At 38.1% G+C, this 24,950-nt stretch overlaps 1 protein-coding gene across 1 annotated transcript in view; it reads right to left on the minus strand.

Moving 5' to 3' along the window:
• Positions 1–2,020: 2,020 nt before the first annotated feature.
• VWDE (von Willebrand factor D and EGF domains) overlaps positions 2,021–24,950 on the minus strand; it is a 34,604-nt gene continuing 11,674 nt past the window's right edge. Inside the window, exons 9-30 of the mRNA XM_035896960.1 lie at positions 23,803–24,076; positions 22,497–22,705; positions 21,113–22,098; positions 19,789–19,925; positions 16,793–16,948; positions 16,087–16,191; positions 15,617–15,731; positions 13,500–13,750; positions 13,162–13,381; positions 12,454–12,591; positions 11,777–11,839; positions 9,564–10,232; positions 9,137–9,232; positions 8,956–9,051; positions 8,348–8,443; positions 6,894–6,989; positions 6,477–6,572; positions 5,862–5,957; positions 5,667–5,762; positions 4,290–4,385; positions 3,621–3,724; positions 2,021–2,041 (exon numbers count right to left, since the gene is read on the minus strand). Of these exons, the coding sequence (XP_035752853.1) occupies positions 2,021–2,041; positions 3,621–3,724; positions 4,290–4,385; positions 5,667–5,762; positions 5,862–5,957; positions 6,477–6,572; positions 6,894–6,989; positions 8,348–8,443; positions 8,956–9,051; positions 9,137–9,232; positions 9,564–10,232; positions 11,777–11,839; positions 12,454–12,591; positions 13,162–13,381; positions 13,500–13,750; positions 15,617–15,731; positions 16,087–16,191; positions 16,793–16,948; positions 19,789–19,925; positions 21,113–22,098; positions 22,497–22,705; positions 23,803–24,076 (4,216 nt within the window). The remainder of the gene's footprint in view (positions 2,042–3,620; positions 3,725–4,289; positions 4,386–5,666; positions 5,763–5,861; positions 5,958–6,476; positions 6,573–6,893; positions 6,990–8,347; positions 8,444–8,955; positions 9,052–9,136; positions 9,233–9,563; positions 10,233–11,776; positions 11,840–12,453; positions 12,592–13,161; positions 13,382–13,499; positions 13,751–15,616; positions 15,732–16,086; positions 16,192–16,792; positions 16,949–19,788; positions 19,926–21,112; positions 22,099–22,496; positions 22,706–23,802; positions 24,077–24,950) is intronic.

Genomic DNA, 24,950 nt, shown 5'->3' on the forward strand with positions numbered 1-24,950 from the left:
GAAAATGTACCAGAAATCATTTCTGCCTTTAGAAATGCTGAAAATAAATAGGAAATACTAGAAGTTATGATTTAAAAATAGCCCTTTATTCAGCCTGAAATCCTAGCAAGGCATATATATGCATGTGTGTATGTGTGTATATATATATATATATATATATTCAGGTTTGTGACTGGAGGGTTGTACAACTCATTACCCAAAGTACTGTTAACCATGTTCCTGGCAGATGTTATCATCTCTTTCTTTAGCACAACACCTCTGCAACTGACATGTGGAATGGGAGTTATTACAATATGAGATTATGCAATATTGGTGTGTTTACATTTTAAAAACATTTTCAGAACCTTGCCTATTCAAAGCATCAGCCTGAGACATCAGTTCCAGTAACTAGTCAGGTTATCAGCAGATCTTTGTGAGATGTGAGGAAGGAAACAGTTCATGTGGAGTAGGTTTTAAATAACAGAACAGTTCCCAGCAGATCAGGCTATCAGCCACTTGGATGCTCGATTAAAAGAAACTGTGGAAACAATGAAACTTAAAATGCAAGTGGGAAATTGAAAACATTTTTTAAATACACGAGTCAGGCACTTGGAAATCCACTGGGTATCATTCTGGAATGATGCCGAGCTCTCAAAATGCCAGCTTACTTTGCAAAATTACTTAAGAGGACCATCAAAAGGTGAGGAGAAATCTAGGCACAGAGCTGCTAACAGCTATGATTTGGCAATCAGCATCCCACAGTGGCAGTAAATGGCAAAATGAGCTCTATTTTCTTCCCATTCAGAATCACTGTATGTAAACTGAATATTGCTCAGGAGAACAGGAACTCATGACATTTATTTTTGGTTTTAAAAAAAACCACAACCCAACAGCAAACCAAAACTGTAAACATAAAGGGATGTTTGTATCTATTACCAGAGCTCAGCTGGTTGGGGCAGGAACTGAAATGTCTTTCACAGCTCTAGGGGAAGAATATGGCGGTCCTCTGTAGGAAACTTCAGAAAAACTGGAATTTTATTTGTTCAAAAACTATCTGACTGGTGGTAGGGGCATTGATACAGTTCACTGGAACAGTAGATAATGGAAAAAACTCCTAAGTTTTTACAAATCCTTGCTGATTCGATGTATACACATAGCATGATGTACAGCAAATTCCTCCTCTGTTTAGTTCCCGTTTTAAGATTCAGCATGGCTCAAAGCATTGCCAAATTTCTCTAAGCGACACAGGGACAAAATTTCCTCCTGTTACTGAATGTCATCTCAAACCAGAGGCATAAAAGAGCCTTACAGACATACAAATCATTGAGCAGCTGGGTACTCAACTGCCTGAGGGTAAGTAATGGGGGGGTGGGGTGGGGGAAGAACAGTCCATATCTGGCTCCTGGCTACAAAAGCTTGCCATAGATAAACCAGAATTATTCTGCATCTGGTTCACTGTTAACCAGACACGCAGCCTTGCCTCCATTGTTAGTAGCCAAGTCCTGTCTCGGGTTTCCCTCCCTTCTTCACTACTAGCTTGATGCAAATACAAGACAAGAAAAAAAAATCATTCTGGTTTTCCATCTCTAAGCAGCCGAATAATACGTATGTAAACAACATTTAAAACCAGAAGGTACCATTCACAAGCGAGGAAGTGCTGCCTTCTTTCCTAGAGATGCTTAGCAGCTATTGCAATCTTGTTCCCACAAAGGAAATCTCATCGTCCAGTTGACCACATCACCAAACGGCAGAATTTGAGGTTTGCATTACTCATCAAATCTGAGGCCAGTGAAGAATTGGAGGCTGTGGGGCTTGTGCATGAGGTAGCAAAAAATTATAGAAATATACGTATGCTTTAATGACTACAAGGTGGTGGCACTGAAGCTCACTGAAATTCATGACTGTAATATGACTCTTAAGATAATGCTTCTGGATATTCCTTTCATTTAAATAAACTCTGTAATTGCCTTCAACCCTCTAGCTATTTTCAAGTCTCATACATCCATGCAGCATTGCAGTTTAATTGATACACTTCTCTTCTTCAACCATGAGGCCTTTGTACCTTGGAGAGAAAAATAAAGAAAGAAATGTAAAAAGAGACTTTAATGACACTGCCCATTTTTATCATAAAATTTTAAGAAACTATTTTAAAGAATCTCTGCTTTCCTGGTATGCAGAAACACAATGTTAAGTTAAATTTGTGCATATAGCTTGTTCTTTTCTTGAAGAAAATGGGCTGTTTTGGTGAGTGTATGATACAGGACTGTCTGACTGATCAGCAATTCATTTTCTAGATTAATAATATACTAATGCTTTGCAGGATATAACATTTCCAGGGCATAAACATTTAAATCAAAATTCTTTTTTTTTTTTTTAGGTCATTTTGGAAATCTATATTGCAAACATTATAGTCTTATCATCGGATATGTAATTTTGTATTTTCAAAATGTGTATGAGCATTTGTTTGTTTCAAGTTCTTTAACATACTTGCCCCATGTCTAGCCTGTTATCTGCTATCTGACCACAAATGGTGTTGGCATTGCATATGGACTTGATAAAGTAGAAAAAAAGATCTGAACTCCCTGTAGTTTCAACTGGGAGAAACTGAGGCTGGATGAAAGTCAAACCATTGCTGTCTTGCCTGTTTTTTACCCATTTCTCACAAAAATGCCCGCACATCTAGCAGTCACATTATAGGTTTTACATTAAAAGAAAGACATAATGTGGCAACGTACTAAAAGGAAAGGAAAGATGGGAAGGATAGCATATGCTAGTTTGGCTGCAGCAGGAGACCAAAGAACTAAATTGTTTTCGAAAGAAAACACAGTACAGGTGTGAAGAGCAGCACATAATCAAAGCTGAATGTAAAGAACAGCCCCAGCATGCAGTGCCAGAATCAGCTAGGCTATCTCCTAACTCCACCAAAAAAATTCTGCTGGCACCAGAAAAGTGTCTAAATATGTTGAAATTAAAAGAAGAGAATCATCACAGATGACACGAGAAGAGTCGAATGCTTTCTACTTCAGACATCACAAAAAAGTTGTAATGAAATGTTTAATTAAATTACTTCAGTGAATGACTGTCAGCACTCAAGCAAAGGAATACAACAGAAGATCACATGATAAAACAGAGAAATGGCCATCATTCACTATAATGCAAAAAGTAAAGCTACTCCCAGAGTTACATTTTGGGTAATGAATGTTTGTATAAAATAGGGATGAACTGAAAGACATTGCAGTTAATTAACTGAAAAAGATCAGGGCTTGACTTGATGCAAGCTGTGGAAGTAAGTAGTGAGATACTCTTCCCTAAAATGGGAAAGCCAGATGCTGGAAAAGAGAATAGTGGTTGTTATGAAGAGGAGAGTTACCAATTCCCGCTGCCGCCACTTAGAAATGACAAGAGATAATCGGCTTAATTTGAAATGAAGGAAATTTACATTAGGTGTTGAAACCAGTTCTGTAAGTATTAGAGCCTATAAATTACTGGAATAGCTTTTAGGGATTTTACGAATTTTCCCTCACCAGAGACCGAAAGGAAGAAATTAGAAAAACACATTTGCTGTATTTTGTGCTGCTTCATTGGACAGGAGTGGACTAGATAATGACTCCCAAACTTCTGTGTCTTGACTCCACACATACCTGAATTTTCTTCCCACAGAGGACTCCCGTATAACCAGGACGACAAGAGCATACGTTAGGCAATACACACCTGCCTCCAAACAGACACTTCTGGTTGCACACAGCTAAAACAAGAGAGGTACATATGTGGTTTTGTTCATAAAGCAACCTGGTGAAGGAAAAGTGGCTACTATCTCTATATACTTATTCTGCTTGCTTGTAGGAGCTGAGAACTTGATAGGTATTTTCACAGGGAAACACTCCATAGTGTAAGGAGACTTCACAGTCATGTGGAGACAGCAATGTTCTTATGCTTGTCCCATCCTCCTTATGCTTTGATGCAGATTTAATAGGGGAACATGCTGAGGGCATGAATGAGACTGAGCAAGGGATGCCAGTAAGGTGTTTTTTAATGCAACTTACTATTTCAAGATATTGCAATGGCCTCTCAGGGCTGTTGCAGCAGCATACGGTGCTAGAGCAAGCCATGGTCCACACTGCCATGGTCCCAGACTACCATCATATTCTGGAGGGCTTCAGAACAGGCAGAAGAATCCCTACTCTTTATCCTGCCTTCGACACAGATTTGGGTTAAAATACAACCAAGGTATAGTGCTTCTAGGCACTATGTATGGCTGAAGCATCCTTAACTGTGCTGAAGCAAGAGGTTTCAGGTCGCATCATTCTTACGTGTTTGACACTGGATTCCTTCCCACTGCGGAGGACAATGACACGTACTCGGGCCAATACACTCCCCACCGTTCTTACATTCCTGAAGACAGATTGCTGCACAAACATCATCACAAAGTTTGGTTATGTCCCAAGTGATTACTTTTACGTATTATTTACATTTCAGGATGCCCAGGAGAGGTTGAGTGCTTTCCATACACAAGAGTCACATCATCTTCACTGAAAATCCATCTATGACCAACAGGATATTAAAGAAGAGAGGCAACTAGAAACAAAAAGCCCTACAGCCAAAGCATGCATTGAGACACTCTGATGCATCACACATTGCTACAGAAGCCTGAAATACTGAATTAAGTCAGCACCACTAAATAGCTTTTGTTTTTTCCAAACATACCTTTCTAAAACCTCCACCTTAGCGAGAGATCTTTTGTCTGTCATGCGATTCAGCACACGGTGAATCAGCTCCTGAATATTTGATCCAAAGTTATTTTCTATGACTCATTTTTCTGCACATTCGTCCCTGCTTATTAAGCCATAATCTAAACCACTATTACTTCTCATTGGTTAACTGACTATTTGATAATCAAACCTCTCTTCCACAGTGTCCAAGAATACCTCACCCCTGTCAATATGGGTAATATTTTTTTCAATAAAACTTTCCAATAATTACAGAAAGTAATACAGGGAAAATTGTTTTTCCTCCATGCCATTAGAGAGCTTATTGGCCATATCAATATCTGAGCCTCGGGTGGGTACTATAGCAGACACTAACACTTTATCTATTGGATTTCTACCACCCATCCTCACGCTGATTTTCATGCAGACTGTGCTTTTATCCATGCTGCCACATTTTATTTATGCACCATCAATATCTTCATTAAGATACAATGTGACCCACAGCTGTGCTACCACCGCAGTCCTATTTCAACCTTCCCTAAAAAGCTTATGCCCAATGCATCTTCGGTTCCAATCATTTCCCACTATGTTCCCACAGTTTTCCAATCTTTCACTGTACTACTTTTTCTATTATATCTGCTTTTATGTCCTATAGCACAAATTGAAGTTCTTTCACTTCATTGACTCAGCTCTTTGCAGAAATACAGATGTTTCTTATTTAGACAAGGATTAAAAAAGAAACAAATATTATTTGCTATAAAAGAATTTAGAGGACATTTTGGTCTCATGATTTAGTCCAAGAACTGCATGGTATTAGTTCTCCTTCCTTAATTTTTTCTGCCAAGTTATAGACAGTTATTTTTTCAATGTGTTTCTTGAGTTCTTTGGCACTAACTTTGTATTACTTGTGTGGACAGAGTTGTCCTTTAGTCATATATTACTTTTAAGGTATGGTTCTCCTGTTAACTACAAGATACTTACGAGTGTTACACCTTTTTCCTCTCCATCCTGAGGGACAAGAGCAAACATTTGGCCCTACGCACCTTCCTCCATTCATGCACCTTGGCTCACAAACACCTTAAAATCAAAAACATCTGCTGTTTAATACAGTTAACTGATTACAGAATAACTTATTTGTTACTTTCAGATCTTGGTAGGATTTTAATGCTTGCTTACTTTTTTCACATCTTCTGCCTGTGTACCCATCAGGACAAGTACAGACATTATTTCTCATGCAGTGACCACCGTTCTTACAAGGTGGGCTGCAGACAGCTAAAAGATACAAATAGGAGAAAAAAGGTTGTAGCTTGCATTTTTTTTGTTTGACTTACCGATATACTTCTAGGAAACAAGAGCGCAATGCTAAAATTCTGAGAGCTTAAATAGACATTCAGTAATATCAGCCTGTCCTGTAAAAATCTTATTAATGTAGATTGGTGCCTATGCCAATAGTAAAGACAAAATCAGATAAAAAGGGGTCAAGGTTGGCAACTGTACGCATACACAAGTAACCAGACTACAAAATATACCATGGAACTGGTTGAACACTGCTCAAAAGTAGAGTGGAAGAAAAGGTAAATTTTAAGTCTCCCTTCTCCTTGGACATTCACCGGAATCAGCCATAAAATCGAAAAAATAATGTAATCTCTGTTTTGTACCACTTCTCAGGTATGTGACTCGATTGTGAATTTTGTGTCTTAGGATAACAATGTTTTCTCATGGATTTCCTCATGATGGCAGCTAAGAGGGGAGGGGGGAAAAAAAAAAAAAAAAAAAAAAAAAAAAGGTTACCATTCTGACATTGGGCACCAAAGAATCCATGTGGACAGACGCAAACACCTGGCTTAGTACAGGAACCACCATTGAGGCACACAGGGTCACACATTGCTGCAGAAACAGGGTCAGGAAGAGTGGGAAGCATGACATCCAAGTAAAGTCTATAAAATATGTGCTTCTATTGCAAGGACAGGAAAGAAACAACTAAGGTAACTGCAGGTAACACCATTCACATAAAATCCTCACCCCAAATTTTAGGATCAGTATTAGACTTTCTAGAGGTGCTGCTGGCAGCAGATGAGGGGGTGCGGGGGCTCTGCGGCAGTAAGCAGCCGCCCATCGCTGCTGTCTGAGTCACGTGGTTCGAAATTTCAAATTATGGTAGATCCTACGGATGCTCTCCGAGGAACATGGAAGTCGCAGGAGTGTTACCTGTACTGCATGTAGGTCCGTACCACCCAGGTTTACACTGGCAGATGTCTGGAGTAAGACATTCACCACCATTTTCACAGTGTCTGTTGCAAACCACTACGATCCAAGAAATTGGGCAAAACCAAAGGAGAAGTGGAGGTGGCAGGGGGGAGAAGATGAGGCAGGGGGAGAGAGAGAGAGATGTTACAAATTAGGTTTGATTCATTTTTCAATTCTTTCCCAAATATTAACACTGGCAATAACATACAATTCCTCTAGTTGAAGAGGAATTGCTGCATAGATCAATCCAGTCTCAAAGCTATAAAAAGCTAGCACCAGACTATAATGGTAAATAAAATGTCTTTCCATGCAATGATCCATGGTCTGGTTATATTCAGTGTTAAAAATCTAGAAAACTTTGAATAAATTCTAAAAAAAAAAAAATATAAAGGGAAATTCAATACTAAGAGACAAACAGACCATGTTACATGATGGATTTGATGGACTCCAAGACAATTCACTCAATGTCCTCCATCCCTTCAGCAAGTGCAGCTGAACACATAGAGTGACGTGAGACTAACAAGCAAAGACATTAAAATATCATGGCTGTGGAAAACCATGAATCACATCTTCAGGTCTTCAGGACAACTTCTCATTCTCTTTAGTATTGCTTAACAAAGAGCAGCATTTTTTTTTTTTTTTTTGTGGCACAATTGAAACTAGAACAAGAAAAACTGGGAATGAAGAGTCCTGGGATTTGTGGAGGAGACAAACAAAGGACTTTCTCAATTTGGGGTCAGTAATGCTGTGGTCCATTCAGGTGAATGGCATATGAACAGCATGTCTGAATTTGGACTCTCTGAATGATAAAAATTATCAGTATGAAACCTACCCGAAATTTGGTGTTGCCAAAATGCAGCATCTAGAATTCAATATGTAAAAGACAATTTATGTAAGACTAACTACTTCCAATTTTTCAGCTACAATCACAGCAAATTTTCCAAGTTTCATGCCAGGCAAAAAAAAAAAAAAAAAAAACAGACCCTGTAATGTGTTTCTGAATTCTGTTTTCCTGTATCCCAGTTTTTCTGACCTGCCATTCACTGATACCAACTTCTGAATGTACCCCAGCATCTAACCAATTTAAGATAGAAGTTTAAAAGCTGTAAGGACATATTGAACATCTGTGTTCTGACAGTAGTATCACACGCGCAATGAGTTCAATGTTTCCACATCTGTGAATCACAAAATAAACTGCAATTTTTATAGTATGTTATGTTTTCAAAGCTACATGCAAATACTATCTAACTGATGTTCAAGAAGCTCAAGTATGGGAGCCTTCAAAGGGGCACAGGTATTATGTCATTTGCTAGCATTAGACAGAATGCATCAAAAATTTAAACCGTAATTTGCTTTCTTGCTCCTGAAGAACAGGAGAAATGTTCTGTATTCTTCCCTTAGGCTTTTTTGCTTACTTGTGTCACACCTTGGTCCCACAAAACCATACGGACAGGTACAGAGATTTCTGGCCAAGCACGTGCCTCCATTTTGACAAGGTGGTTTACAATGTGCTGCAGATACAGAATTACATTGTTCAAGAAATCAACTCTAAAATGATGCGTGGATTGGTTATACTTTAGAAAAAGGGAAATGTTAATAATTGACAGTGAGCAAAGAACTGGAAATAAAATAAGGAGAGGTATGCAATGCCTTTTGACAAGAATAAGTAACAAGAACAATTAATTCCAACAGCATACACAGAGTCTCAACAGTGGTGGTCATCCTGAAGAAAAGAAATCTGAGATAATTTCCAGACAGTACTTCCCACTCTTCCCTAGAGGCATCTACATTCACTGGTAAACTCCTCTACTTACTGTGGAAGCTAAATTTAGGAATATCCAATCACAAGCAAGATTTACAGTGTATATCAAAAAACGTGGGGTATATACCAACATGTTACTTGAAGAGTTCTGTTAAAGTAAAATTAACACACTTCTTTGCTGTCAGAATGAACGGTTATGGAAGGTATTTATAGCATCCTTTGGGTATTTATGGATTCAAAAGCAAAAAATATTCTATTTACCTTCCTCACAAGCAGAGCCACTGTATCCTGGTAGACATTCACAGACATTGGGTTTAATGCACTTCCCATGGTTTTTGCAATCAGGTCTGCATAGAGCTGTGCAAAAAAATCAACTGTGATCTTCAGATCGTTAATCTGTGGATATGAGTTGCCACAGGGTAAATCAAAATGCCATACTCACCAGCCTGACAGTTATAACCAGCATAACCAGGCTTGCATTTGCAAATGTTGGGTGCCACACACTCCATATTTTTGCCACATGTTTGTCTACATCTTGCTGAAAGGCAATGAAGAAAACAAAGAAAGGAATAAGGAAAATGAACGTGGCATTTCAGCACAACTGTGTCTTGCCTAACATAATGAACGGGTTGCACAAAATCCATTAGGTCCCTGCCCATAACTGGGGAGCCTGAGACACATCAGAAAAATATTTTTAAGTGCAACTATACAACTAAAAGCCTGTAGGCTATGCCAATATTAATAATGAAAATGAGAACATTCAATACTCCATGCATTTCACTGATCACACAGTAACAATGTACTTTCAAGTTATAAAGATGTCACAAGATTCTTCTCCACAAAGCATTTAGAGCAGTTATTTGTAATACCTCTGCAAGTGAAGCCATCTCCATAATAACCGTAAGGACAACGACCACACTTGACGCTTCCATCCTGACTTGGCTCACAAGGGACGCCAGGAAAACAGGGTAGATCGGTACAGGTCACTGCTTTAGGAATCACTACTTCACTCAGTTCTTTTGGAAGCACTTTTGGTGGGACAGTGACTTCAACAAGGACAAAAGGTAAAGGACTTGCTTTATGCTTGGCTAATAGGTGAGCATTTCCACCTTTGAATACCTTGCTTGGCAAGGAAAGCCCTTTGCTTGTATTTGTTCTGCTGCTAGGAGAAGTCTTCCTGCTGGCCTCAGAATAGCTGTAGGCCTCACCTTGTGCCCTTGTTTTCTTCTCAGGCAATACAGCATGGCTCCTTGAAGATGCAGTCATCACAGCACGTACTGAAGAACTCTCTTCCATGTTAGCAAGGTGACTACTGGTGGTGCTGAGAGCATGAGCAATGTTTCCAGTAACAGCAGGTTTTACAGAAGCACTTCTCTGAGAATTAAGTGACCTCCAAGCAGTGATTGGTTTTACTGTGGAGGCTGGCAGAGTGCTGCTACTGACCATTTCTGTAGAAATAAATCTCTCGGGGACATCTGTAGAACTGGGAATATAGCGTGAGATGCTTAAAACCTTCTCAAAGGATGATCGTTGATAACCTACAGCATATTAGAAAGAAAGGAGGCAGGAAAGTACAGGAATATTACGAGACTTTTCCTTCTAAGGGCGAGAATTGTCTTCTGAGCAGAAGAACATACAACCCATTCATTCTGTGCTTCTAGAAGTCTCTCCATGCGCTACATCAGAATATATGTATGGAGTAGAACCTAGCTCCTAACTGGCAGAATTGGAGAAGATCAAGGTATTCTGGCTACATCCTTTCCCACCCTCACCATGGCCTTTTCTTGACTGGAAGATAAGGAGAAAGCACCACCTATATGAGGCAGACAGCAGAGATTTTTCCCATACTGAGTCAATAAACAGCTTTACTGTCTGAGGAAATTACCAGCTCCACATACTGCTTCCAATTAGATGACTGAAACAGAGTTTAAAGAAAAGTTACTACTTATGGTTCACCAGTGAGCCTAAGCGCTAGTAACAAGCCTAGAATCTATAAGCAGATATTTAATCACAAGTATGTACATGCTTATACTTACTGATGCATCATGGACAGTATTTTAGGTGAATAATAGCCCATCTTGTTGCAAACGTTTTGCCATGTTTTACTCGCCAAACTTTTTTATCAGCTTTCTTAAAGTTTCTGCATGGGTTTTATTAGTGGGATGTTTCATGTGTTTTAATAACAACCGAGACTGACTCAGCCTCCTCATTGAAAGGAGTGCAAAGTGCATGAAATGTTCTCCACATTCTGCCTAGGAAAAGTGGGTGGTCTGGTGGGCTGTGGAACGGAGTATGGCACTGTAATCCCAGGATGACAGAATGCCATACATGGGCTTCTAGCATTATGGGGCAGAGGAGAAATGAAACTGCAGGAGATTATCCACCCTAACTTAAGCTCTGTCCCTAACCCCATGTAGAATAGTACTAGAAAACGCTCTACAAAAGGTTAAACTTCACTGAATCTTATTACAGAGTGCTGTCTCCCACTGCTGAAAGGCAAACCATTTTGCAGCCAATGAAGAATTATCCAGCACTGGCAGCAGAGGGAGAGAGTTTTCCTCCTCCCCCACTAACAATTCAGAGATAAAGGGAAAAGACACACAAGAATTTCCTTCGAAGAAAGCCCCAGCAGGCACAGAGCTGGAAATGCCAGCGACAGTGCTTACGGAGTTTTGGAATTAAGACATTCACTTGCCATATCCTTCACCTTTCCTTTGAGTTAAAGTAGGAAAATGGCATTCAACATAATGCCATAAACTTTCGCTTATGTCATACAGCAGATGTCCCTATTCCCATGTTACCTATTTTATGTCAGTGGTTAGTCACAAAACCAAAAGGCAATGGTAAGAATGTCATACACCACACTGTCAATAAAATGACTTGACTGACCTGAGGGATTTGTTGATATTGACATTTCAGTCTCATTTTTCAGATCAAAATACAACCCCAGTAATTAATTAAATTGAGTCAAACTGAAAAATTGAAGTGAATAACATAAAACTGACTAGAACCTTTATTTGCCAGCTATACTCTTATCAGTATGTGAATCAGAAATTCCATTTTCTTTATGAAAAAAAATCACCTTTATTCCCTTCAATTTCTCCCGTGGAATCTTTTCTTTCAACATTAGCATCTTCAAAGCTTTCTAAAAACAAAAGACGTGAAGACACATTAGCAGTTACTTTTGTTTCAACTGCAAATAAATTACAAGCAGAGTTAAAGTTTTAGTCATAAGAATAACTCAAAATTCAGAAAGCAGATAAAGAGTAAAAATTGTTTCTCAAAAATCTTTAATAGAGTATTTTAAAAGTACAAGTTATTCAGTAATTGCATTGTAAATAAATGTTTGGGCACCTTATTTGGCAAGTGCCTTGATTCGGGTAAATAGTTCTATGTTAAGCAGTCTAATAGAAAAATATTTTGTCAATAATTGCTCATATTATAAAAATAATGCAGAAAAAGTACATTTCATTGTATTCTACTTTGATATAAAAGAATTGAGGTATTTTGTATGTATTTTTTTCTAGTCACCTGCAAAAGTGTTTTACAACTATGTGACCCAGTGCAGTCTGATGTTGTCATCAACTGAGATTCTGTCCCAGCCATCAACAGTCAGAGACACAGTCCTGTTTTGCCGACTACCGAAAAGAGTTCTAAGTTACTGTTAGAAACATGAAGCACAACCAAAGGTATTTTACCCGAATGACAACAAGATAATAGCATTCTTCTGAAAAACAAATACAAAACCAAAAAATTTACCGTAGCATGACTTCCCATCTCCTCGCAGATTGTTTGGGCATGGACCACAATAGTAAGAACTGAAAGTATTAAAGCAAAATACTCCAGGGAAGCAAGGACTGGATACACATTCATCTACATCATCTTGACAATTTTTACCTGCATTGAAATACAGATATATATATATTTTTTTATAATATTGTGTCACTAGCCTTTGACAGTGCATTTATAAAAGGTAAAAGTAGAATGTATATGCAGGTGCTGAAATACAAAAAGGGCATCTATAAAGCGCAAGAAAGTATTTCAGTACATCTAGTAAGTACAGCTAACTAGGTTTGCTATTCACATTTTTTTCATCTTATATCACGTATCTTGCTTATTGTGGGAAATGGAGAAGATGATGGGCTATGGGGACTAGATGTTTATCTGCAGGCATAGGAGGAGTCACACTGTAACCAAACTTGTCAATCCTACATTTCAGCATGTTGCTGAGTTTACCTCTGTGGAGGAAAACAATGGAACCTTGCTCTCATAACATAAAGAACCATTGTATTCATGCGAGAAAATTCTTCAAGTATATCATCTAAATTTATCACAAGACCATAAAATTTCTTCGTACTGTAACAGCTATTTACATTCAAAAATGAAAAAAAAAATGTAGACATAAAATTAGAAACTCTTATTTATCAATAAATGTGATCAATGTGTGTAAATAAAGTAGCAATTTACCTTGAAGTTCAGGTGGACAGTCACAGTAATAGCTGTTTATTCCATCCACACATCTGCCAATACCACACTGGTTAAGTTTACAGTCATCAGTATTCACTTGACAGAGATCACCTTCAAATCCAGCCACACACACACAAAGATATCTTCCACTTCCAGGTGGGAAATTAATGTTTGTCACACATGAGCCATTATTTAGGCAATCACACGATTTTACACTGACCTACAAGACATGCCCAATAAGACAGTTTTCTTTTTTTAATGAACTAGCAATGAGTTTTGTAATTAAGATATCTTAAACATCTTACTAGTAGGTGTCATTTTACTGTAATATTCATTACCTCTACTTCTACTTTAGTCTTTGCATTGCAGTCATCTGTCAAAGAAAATGTTAATTTATGGAGATTCATTGACACAGCTTTCCACAGAAGGAGACCTGATGGGGAAAGACTGGCACCTTCTGGACCAGAATCCAACGTGAAATGAACAGCAGAGCCCTCTGGATCTGAAGCCAAAAACTGATATACAAAATCTTCTCCATAAAAAGTCTGTAGCATACTCTGAAAAGTTTCAAGCACTGGAGGCTGGTTGTCTGCAACAAAGGAGATACTTTCATCTTTTAAGCAAAAGTTGTAATATACTTACAAAAATTAAAAGGAGCGTATCTTTCCATTAACGAAGTCATGTCATTATTTCTCTTACATTCTAATTGAATAGCACAGGAAAAACACTAGATATTTTGATTATAACTGTAACAACATAACCAACAAATTACTTCTACTACGCAAGAAAGATGCAGTGCATCTATACACAGAAAGAACTCAGAATTTATTGAATTTAACCACTGTATTTTAACTATGCAGAGACAGTTTGCAGACGGCAGTACAGGAAGCCATAAAATGCAGAGGTGATTGGTGTTTCCTTCAACAAATGAACAGACATTGCTAAACAATGCTTGGGAATAGGTTGCAGTGACCATCTTGGCAAAACTGAGCATGAGGTGATGAGTGAGCTATTCCCTCATTGTTCCTAGGAAGGATTTTAACCACACAACAACTTACTCCCTAATAAGTCTCAGTCTATTTAGATGCCTGCACTGTTGAACTCTATCCTGTTTGGCAGGAATAACTAGTTTTCTAAAGACACCAGCTGAAACCAACCAAACAAAAACCCAGCACCAGGACAAGTTCTGTGAAAGAGAGAAGCAGAAGCCCCAAGGAAAGTGTAGGTTTTGAAGCTGGGACATAGGAAGGTGATTAAGATCGCTAAGCTTTGGGTTACAGTGAAGTGAGCACTCTAAGCAGGAACCTACCCACTGTGGGAGAAACCATGAAAGGAGAAGAAGCTGTAATGTCTCAGTACTTAGATTCTGACACCCTGTTCCTAATGTCATCCACTCTGGAGAAGAGGTTGTGCTCCTTGGTTTTGGGGAATTGCCTCTGGTTTACATACTTCTCCCATTTCTGACTTTGGCAACACTGAATTCCAGTCAATGGCTGGATGAGTTTCATTTCATTCAGGTTTCACTCCTTTGGAATAGGTGTAGCTACCTTGGCATTCAGTACAAGTTTGAACTAGGACAAGATTCAGCAAGACAGGTACCAGAAGTCCCAGTCATACAGGAACCTTCCCAATCCAGGCAAAGTCATGCCAGCATATTCACCCATGAATACACTGATGGAATGCTCGTGTTTGAGATGCTATGGACTTGGGTTGATGGGGCAGGCTAGATGGCTACTAGTAAAGCCCCAAGAGACGTCCCATTTGGTGAAGGGACCAATATATCCAAAGGTCTGAGCCAAAAGACCCAAAACTTCCAGGCTAGAACTTTGTACTATGGAGAAGGAAAATGAAGAATCTAGACTTGAGTCTTCTTTTCATAGGGTGGTTTCTAAATAGACTGAAGCATGACAGCCTTGGATATACTTCCAAGTATTTGTTTAGGCCACGTATCTATGCCATTGATGTGGATTATGTCCAAATATTAAGTGGTTAATAAATATGACATGCACTTACAATTCAGTTTGTATTCTCCTTCTGTTTGGTATCAGAGTCATTTGTTGGAAAATATCTTTTATTTCTAAATGTTGAAGACAAACATTTGTGGATATAGCTGTGCCAAACAGCAAAAGACTTCAAGTGCCAATTAGGCTGACAGTTGTTAATTTTCATTAGTTATTTGTAAATGCTTCTGGGGAGGGGACAGGGCAAGGAAAAAAAAAAAAACCCCAAACCAGCCTGACTTTTATGTGTATGGTCTGTAAAACAAAATACCATTTTCAGAAATTAGCAGAAACTTCAGATGAAAACCAAGATCAAATTACAAGCTAAAGTAGTGGGTACTAAGCTTTAAATGAAATACTTGACTAGTTAAACTTAAAACTTCACTATTTCCATGAATTTAAAAACTTAGTAGATTTTCAGCTTCTTGCTATTAAAAAAAATACTAAGAACTTACTTTCAACAACGGACCAAGTTAACTTTGATATGTCAGGTCTGCAGAGTAAGCAAGGGCTGGTTGGATTTGCGTCACCTTCACCAAAACAGAGTCCATCTATGTTGCATGTTTTCTCCTTTTAGGGAAACGACAATGTGATTCATTAATTTTTGGTTATCAAACAGTAAATCTGAATGAATTTGTAAAGTATCAAATAAAATCTAATCTTTTCTGCACTTTCACTAAACAACTAAGGCTGTTTTTAAATGCAAACAACTGACAGCATGTTTGGTTTTATTTGGCAATTATATGAAGTGCTTTTGGTTTGATTTTTTTAATTCAAAATTGCCTCATCCCAGCTTATCTTTCTGTGCTTGGAAAATCCATGTTGGAAACAAGAATAGGGTACATTCTGCTGATTTTTCTAGATTTTTTCCTGCCTGAAAAGAAGTGTATTTTCATAATAACATAGAGACTAATGAAATACATACCTTTAATGTACATAACCCAGATTCTTGCGGTTCACATGTCTGACAGGCTCCATCATATAATACCATTGTTTTAGAGTTGCTATAAATGAATCCATCATTAGAAATCTGCAAGATGTACAGTAAAATGGAATAACCCATACAGGTGTCAACGTATCACCAGCGTGGACTACTAGCATGAGCTTCAATGCATTGACAGATGCCTACATTTAGCTTAATTTAAACTCTCACAATAGTAATCAGAAATCTAATCCATCCTGCCAATAACTCTAGGCAGATATTTGACCACCTACATGTAGATAAACTGAATAGTGTAGGCTCTATTGACCTTATTGACTCAATCTGTATGAGAGCTCAGATATCTACCTCACACAGGGATTCATACACGTAGACTGGGCTCAACTCAATTTTCCCATAAATGTGTTTAATGTAATTTGAAGTGCTCTAGGGTAACTACCTGGCCTTTAACTTCTACTCCTGAAGAACGTGGCTCTCTGTAAGTCCCAGGTTGTATCTACCAGTACACTTGAAGGAGAACACTCTGAAATGGCACTCAACACACTTAAGCTTAGGTGATGAAACTGAGACCCCAAGTTAAGCAAGCAGAGTTCCACCTTTAGTGTCATTAATAAAGGGATAATATCTATGTAATATATTTTCATCTTGATAGGAATATCTGCAAGAGAATATTTGAAATTTCTGTGAGTACCTTTATTTGCCACCTGGCAATGGGTTTATCATCAACCAGATCCACAACATCAGAGTGATGGCCATCATTTGGTAACTGGCAGTCGACAGTCCTGGCATTTTGGAAGGTAGCTGGCATAGTTAGAGGTTCTCCGGGAATCCACTGTCTATCATTATACTAAATGTTAAGACAGAAAATCTGTTTTTCAGTGAAATAAATTATGAAAACATTTTTATCAGAGAAAAAAACCCGTGCATTACACAGTGTTTGAACAAGTCTAATGTCTCTGGATTAGAATGCAGTGTGAAATATTAAACATCATTATTTGCACCCACAGATTTCTATCTAAGCCTGCTACTGTGGAAGAAAAGGCAGAGAAGTCTTTCCTGCCACACATCCCTTTGGCACTGCATTGCCAAGGACAAACAGTTCTTACAGCTGGAGAGTAATGAGAGGGTTAAGCAGTGGGTGATTCTCTAACAGCACTGATCTGATGTGTAAATGACTCTATCCCTCTCCATCTCTGCTCCCATGAGAGCACAAGCTCTACTCGAAGGAACAGATGAGGTTTTTGGCAGGGCTCAGGTATTATTCTGGGTGCTGGGGGAACACTGGCTGTTAGCCATTAAGCCCTTGCACAAGCCAATAGATTACACCATTAACCCTGTAGACCTTTCTTCTAAACTGCAGTGAGGACAAGTCATCCAAGGATCTATCTTGAGAGTTCAAGGTAACAGAATAGGGATAATAATACTATTTGACTGAAATATTGATGTGGAAGCAGGGACAAGCATACTGAAAATAAAGCTAGATGGAAGTAAGAATCCAGACAGACCAAGAATCAAATGAACAGCAAGATCAAAACAATTTTGAGCTTGACTAGGTTTTACCAAGCTGACACATTTATTCAGTTACTGGAGCCAATCAAGACATTTATTCAATCCCAATCCTGACCTGAGGAGTCATCTGCTGATAAGGCCTTGCATTTTTATTTTTTTTTTCCAAGCAGAAAAATAAACAGAAAAATAAAAACATTTGCTGAAAAGACATATGAGCTCTTTTGGTTCCAACCTAACATTATTTTGTTTCTCTTTCGCCCTATGCTCTGTTAAGGAATTCACAGCAAGGGTGAGTAAAAGTGTAACAGCTAAATATTTCTAAATATGTCATTTTAAGTGCATTTAGTACCATAACCTTTAAAACATGATGCAATCTATTTCTCCAGAAACTTTTTGTGACTAACTGGAGGCAAGTTCACATATTTTTTTCAGAAACATAATAACCTTTCAAAAACCAATTAAAAAAACCTTCAGATCTACCAGCATTCTAGCTCGTTAGGTTGCTAGAAAAACTTACTTTTGCAGTTCAACGTAAATAAGAAGGAACCAAATCTGTATTTTCATTTTGGGGAAATTAAATCCACTCTCATCCTTCATAAAAATCTTAGTAAATTCTGGATCTGTGTAATCGTAGGTTCCTTGGCCACGTCCCGCCCAAACCTCTATCAAGAGATGTGCAGTAGTCCCGCAGCTGTGAAGGTACTTCAATACAGAATTCTCTGAACCACTTCTTTTAGTATCATGCACGAGACCTACATCCTTCTAAACATGGTAGGACAGCCTAGGGACAAAGAATTTGATCTAATCTTTCAAAAGTGAAAATATGTATGTGGAGTTCTATACTGTTGCAAGTCCACTGACATTTGCATAAAGTCACTATTACTCTGGCCTGGAAATTAAACAAACAAAACAGAACAATCCAAACATTCTTTCTTTTGTATTTTCACAGAAAAAAATTCTCAGCTTCCTCCTCAACTGCAGATAACAGCAGTAGTGTTCATTTTCTAACCTGGCTCTTGTCAGTGAGAAGATCATCAATAAAGTGATTAAATAGAAAGTTTCTGCATTTGGGAGCCAAACACACCACCACATACAGTGTTATATCAGAATATCTTGTCGTGAGTTAAAACTGAGAGATTTCAAACTGTGATAAGTGAACTCCCAATAACTGTCTCACTGTGAGCTTGGTGTAAAAGTCTTTTAACCTAATGGAGCGTAAACTTCCTCTCGACTTGATCATTTCAAGCCAACTTGCAAATGAGTGGATACATGTTGCCTTTAAGAAAAATCTATAGTCAACATTGCTTAATCTGTCAAAATAATTTTAGCATCTCCTGGAACTAGCTAATGAAAATTTTTGTCTCAGGAACAAAATTTTCCCATTGAATGGTTCTCCTTTCACCATCTCCACCCCCACTGCAATCACCACACCAGTGAAACCCAATTTTACTTTAAAGCTTTTTTTTTATTCTTGTGTCTAACATGACATAAAAACTTGTAATTGCCGATGGTGTGTTCCAGGCCAACACTTGTAAACTGCTTGTATATTTGCCTTGAGCAAATTCTAGGTCTGAGTAACGACAGTCTCTCTATACAGATTCCTCTTGGTTTACAGTGCAACATTTTAATCTCCTGTTCAAACTTGGGGTATAGAGCTGACATATATCATTAAATAGCCATGGAATTCTACCCCAGGGAAATGGACAACAGATCAAAAATGCCTCTCTCTTTTCGTAACAGATTTATTATGTTTATAAAAGGGCTATTTCAAGCATTAGATTGGAGACAGAAATCTAGTAATGCCTTTAACCTTGCTGTCCTTTTTCAAAGAAGTGGTACTTCAATTTCTCTCCAAAAGCACTTAAAAAACCGAACGACGACGTACTGGTCATTACTAATAGGGCTGCCCTTGCCCTTTTCTGATGGATAGCTGCCGTATGCTGTTATCTCCCTGTCGGCTGCTGAACATTCCCATTATGTTTTGTATTTCTCTTATCATGGAGGAAATGGCAATCTTGCGAAGACTTGAGTGTCTGCTGCAAAGTGCTGAGTGCCTTTGCTTTTAGCTTCTACTAAAGCATTGGGTTGTACCCACATCAATGAATAATATGTTAGACATTTTTTCCCTTGTTCTCGGAGAAGTTTAAAATGTAATTGTTACTATTCAGGGAGACCTACCTGTAATTTGACAATTTCACATTTCAGATTCAATGACTCCCTGAAGCCATGTCCAAAAGCTCTCACTGATGTGCAGTCATACTGTCGAATATCGCACAGCCCAGCATTCTCCAGCTCTGTAATTTCTGGAGCTTGGTCTTCGAAATATAGATTAGACAATGAATGTCAGTATATTAACTAATTCAAATGCATTTACATTAAGCAATATGCTTATTTCTCTATCCAGCTAAGAAAACGAAGTAAACAACAAGATCTGGACCCAGCTGAAGAAAGGCATAAACAGAAACACTTTTTATTGTTAAAATTAATCTTAACTTTAAAGCTTGTCTTGTCTTGGAACTTGAATATTATAAAGCAGAGAAAATATTTATCTGAAAACAAATGCTCGTGAATATGTGTTTTGCTTTCTCATCTATGGTTCTTTATACCACACTTGCAGAATAAAATCTAAATGAAACTCAGGTGCTAGTAATAGGAACTGGAAAGGCTACAGTTATGCAATAATTTATAATGGGAATTTTTTGTTTAAAGACTAAACAAAAACATCTCAGGTGGAAGTTATTTCAGGAAATAAACTGAACAAAGATTAGAACACTCAAAAATAGTTTTTATGAAGCAAAACCAGTTTATTTGACTTCAAGAGGAATAAAATATTTATTATTCTCTTACCTCTGTCTCTATTTGCTTTTAAATAGGTCACTAAACCAGAACCACCATTGCAAAACAAATTTGAATAGGTTTTGATTTTTGTAATACTTTTCATATTTTTCCAGTGTCCCTGCTTCACTGAATTTTTCGTGAAGGTCTTATTTGCTGAAAAAAACCCAACCACCTGCCCAGCTCTACTTGCTGTAGCTCTTTTTTCTTCACCATCAATTCTTCACCACATCTAACCATTAGCTTACAGAGATGTAACATCACCAGAAACATCCCACTTACAGTTAATAAGCAGGATCACATAGACTATAAAAAATTAGGCAATGGATAGATGTGGCAGATCTTTGCTGAAGAAGACAGCATGTGAAAACATCGCTAATCTCTTGGGGCAATACTCTGGATTGCAAACTCACCAAGTGGCAAATTTTTTAAATCTGACATAGCAGAAACTAAGCCCATGTATTGCCCTTCGGAAACAAGAAGGCTGAATAGAAAACAATTACAGCTGTATTAAACTGGAACTAAACTGCTGGATAACGAACAGGACCACTGTAGGGAACCCTTGTCAGTGTACAAAAGCAGGAGAGAAAGGCAGCAAAATAAATGTATGTTGCACAAACATTGAGAACATTATTTAAGTCAATCTCATTTTTTCCTCCCCACTTACCAGACAGTATGCTGCAGTCATATGAGCTATAGCCTTGAAAACATGCACAGCCCCATTCTGTACATTCCCCATTACCACTGCAGAGACTGGGACACTTCAATGCAATAAGCAGGCTCTCAATCGACCCTTCAAGTTCCTGGTGGTTGAAATTAATTTCTTCTAAAACTCTTTTCTCACATTCATTCTCTAGAAGAGCCAAGGAAGCTTCTGCCCAACTGAGGTCATCTTTCAGCAGCAGATCTTTAACACACATATTGATTGCATCCTCTATTCGCCGGCCAAGAAGGCCACCACAGGATCTTCCTATACTGGAATTAGCTATCGCCTGCTGGCATAGTAACAAAGCACTAGACTCAGTGAGGCCAGAAGGTGTGGGCCACGAGGGAAGAAACTTTTCATCTGTGTCAGTAGCGTGGTCCTCTGGGAAAAAATAACTGTATCCCTCTAAGTCTGTTTGGCTAAGACTTTGGAATAGAAATGCCGGATGGTATTCATAATAATTTTGGCGCTTCCCCCTACTTGCAACAGACTGACTTTCGTGAAGACGACTACTGTAATGGTGAGAGTTTCTTTTAATGCCTGAGCTTGAGGTTCTTTCTCTTTCTACACCAGTATTTTCCACTGAGGTTGCAGAGACCCGTGTGTTTACTAGTGATGATTTGTGAAGTTTGGTTTGGTTATCCTCCCTCTGCAGAAGTGTAGATGAATCCATTTCATGTGCAGACGAACGTTTCTTTAAGCCTCTGACAAGATCAACAGGGCCGAGATACTCAGCAGTGACGTCCAGGTCTGGTATCAAAGAAAGAAATCTACCATTTTCACTTTCTTTACAAGACAGAGGAAGTTCTGAATGAGAACCTGTCTCTAGGTTATTCACTGATTGATATAATCCAGTATCTTCAAGTGTGCAGTCACAGAAGACTATTTTTCTAGAAGGTGTTAAAGAAGCAGGTGTCTTGTCAAACAAGCTATCTCCCGGTGAAATTCTAGAGAAGAAAGAAAAAGATGGAAATGTATCTGAACTATTTTCATTGTCTTAGTAAAGCATTAACATTTGTTTTGCTTTTTGTTATTTTACACTTCTACAGTGCAGATCACAGAATCCATACAGCTATATTTAAAGACTAGTTAAATCACAAAACCATGAGAGTAAGTTATAATAGAAGAATTGAAAAGAGTGGATGTTTTCTTTATACCTTGATAGTTTCTTGAAAACCTACTAAACTGATCTTACATCATACTACTTAAATACTAATTTGGCGCTTCAGTTTCAATTTTCTCTGAAATTAATTATGGAATGTAATGATGGCCTTCTAACATTAACTTAAAAACTTGGGAAGATTATTTTTTGATTCGTTTGATTGAAACAGAAGTATTTTGTTACCTCCATTCCTTAATAAAAGAAAAAGGAACATTAGCATGGTTTGGGATTTGCACCCCACTTGCGGTGTGATAGTCATTCTCCGCACTTCCGTCGAAGGTGCCACAGAGTCCCATGGTATGTCTGTAATCTGAACTGGGTGCCCTAAGGGTTATGCTCATTCCCCATTCACTCACATCAGCACGAACAAAAGCTCCAGAAGAAAACAAAACCTAAAAAGAGATTGATGATATCATCATGAGAAACACGATTTTTATTTTACCTAATAAAACCAGGAGTGTTTTTTGGCAAGGAACAGTTTGAAAAGGCCAGGCATATAAAGACATCCCATCCTGTATTAGTAGCTTAATATAGTCACACCTGCAAATCTGATCCTGAATGTTCTAGATAGCTAAGAATAGCCTCAAATATTTACTATTTAGTTTTAAGCAACTTTACAACCTCTTGAAAGAAATACTAGAAGTCTCAAGAACAAAATCCACTGCAAGTTTAAATGCTGTTTCTATTAACTTGCTGTACAAGTCTGAGGAAGTCACTTAATTTTTCTGGTCCCTCAGTGTCCTTTTAATTTTTCTATTGCCTAATGTCACCTTATTATATCCTATCTGAGGACTTCAGACAAAGTGCTTCAGATAAAAGTTGAATATTTAAAATAGTCTTATACCAACAGCCAAACCCAAGTTGAAAAGGCATATCTGTTTTTATGGCTTGTGTTCCAGACCAACAGAGTGATTAAAGAGCAGTTGAGGGCTTCATTTTTAGATTCTTTCTGCTTCATTTGAAGTTCATCAGAGTCCTACAGCAGTTCTATCTCCAAAAGAAAAGCTACAGAAAATTACAAAAGCAAACATGAATGTTTTATCTGAGGGCCCCATTCTCTAGAGAAACCATCTACTCTCTTAATTCTGTGGATGTCATTCGGCATATTTAATTAGCTGCATGCACGGCCTTCCTACATGACATTAGCATGAGCAAAACAGAGCACACAGAGATCTCATTTTGGAACATTAGGGCTGCTAAGTAAGTGCATATTGAATCTGAAACCTGCACCTTCCACACAAGGGCTGTATACTGTGATTGACAACACAGTTCCAGAAAGGTACGCATGTTGACACATCCTTGGTTTTGAGAATAACATCCTTCACTTACAAGCAAAACACTGGCCAAAGGACCACGATTGTAAAATAAACATTATGCTATTGCTTAATTGCAGAAAATAAAACACATTTTAGTTCTGAAGTTGGTGTGAATTGGTAAAAATAATACCTGAGATAACCATTATGTCCACAAGCAATTATTTACTACTTACTGTTACTTTTCTTCCCAGGTAGGATTCAGTGATTCTGACATTGCTTCCTGTTGTGTCTCTATTTATTATGGATAAATGTGGCTGGGATTCACGTAGCTGACCACTGCACATGTCAAATGCAATTATATCGCTTCCTTCTTTGGCAACAAAGCCACAGTTACAGGATGCTGGGTAGTGAAGACTTCCACAGTCCCACTGGCGAACATGAACTTCAAAATCTCGAGATGTGCTCTTATAGAGAACAAATGTTCCGGTTTTAAAATTGTCATAGAGTCTGCAATTGAAAGAATGGTGTGTGAAATCACTTTGGTTACAAAATAACTGTATCACCAAGTCAGCAACTTTATCTCAAAACAGATTTCTAATATTTGGTGAACTTTGATACTGCAACTCATTTTCCTGCATCAGAAAAGCCAAACAGTACAGCCCACAAACCAACACGCAACTTTGTTTTGAACAAACACCATCGTATCTTCCTCTGTGCAGCTCTAAATCAAAAAAATTAAACCTGTTTTACAGCAGAAAAATAAGGAATAAAAGAAGGATCATAAGTGGAGTACATGTAGACCACGAAGCCACTGCCATTCTCTGATGTTTTATTTAGCAGTGCTTATGACAAGGGAACTGGAGGGTACTTCTCAAGCTTTGTGTTTCTACAGCAGTACACTGATGCAGCAAGAGCAGTAAGATGCATAGCAGTGTGCATGTGGGGGGCAGCTGCTGAAAATTGCCTAAGTACCCTTGACAAAATGATTCAGAAAGTCTCATACTTTTAAAAAGGTCTGCTTTATTAAGATGGAAATGGGAAGTGCTTATTCCCAAAGAATTTAAAAATATTTAAGATGAAAACCATAAATAGCAACTTCCTTGTTTTTTCCTTAAGGTTAACCATCTGTTCCCTGAAGCAGGGTTAAAATAGCCAATTTAATGATTCAGCGGTGAGAAGGGGAAAAAAAAAGAAAGAAAAACCCCAAAACTTTTGCTGCAAATTTAGCAGCCTCTTGGCTATAAATGGCATTTGACAGTTAATCGCAGAATGGTGATTTGCTTCATGTATAATGGACCAGCAGACAAACTGCAGATGGCTACCCTACCGGGACTGCGCAGGATTACCCGTGACTCAGTAAGGACAGTTCCTTTTCTATTTG

The sequence above is a fragment of the Egretta garzetta genome, unplaced genomic scaffold (genome assembly GCF_000687185.1).
Source record: "Egretta garzetta isolate BGI_Z169 unplaced genomic scaffold, ASM68718v1 scaffold30, whole genome shotgun sequence".
NCBI classification, from domain to species: Eukaryota; Metazoa; Chordata; class Aves; order Pelecaniformes; family Ardeidae; genus Egretta; species Egretta garzetta.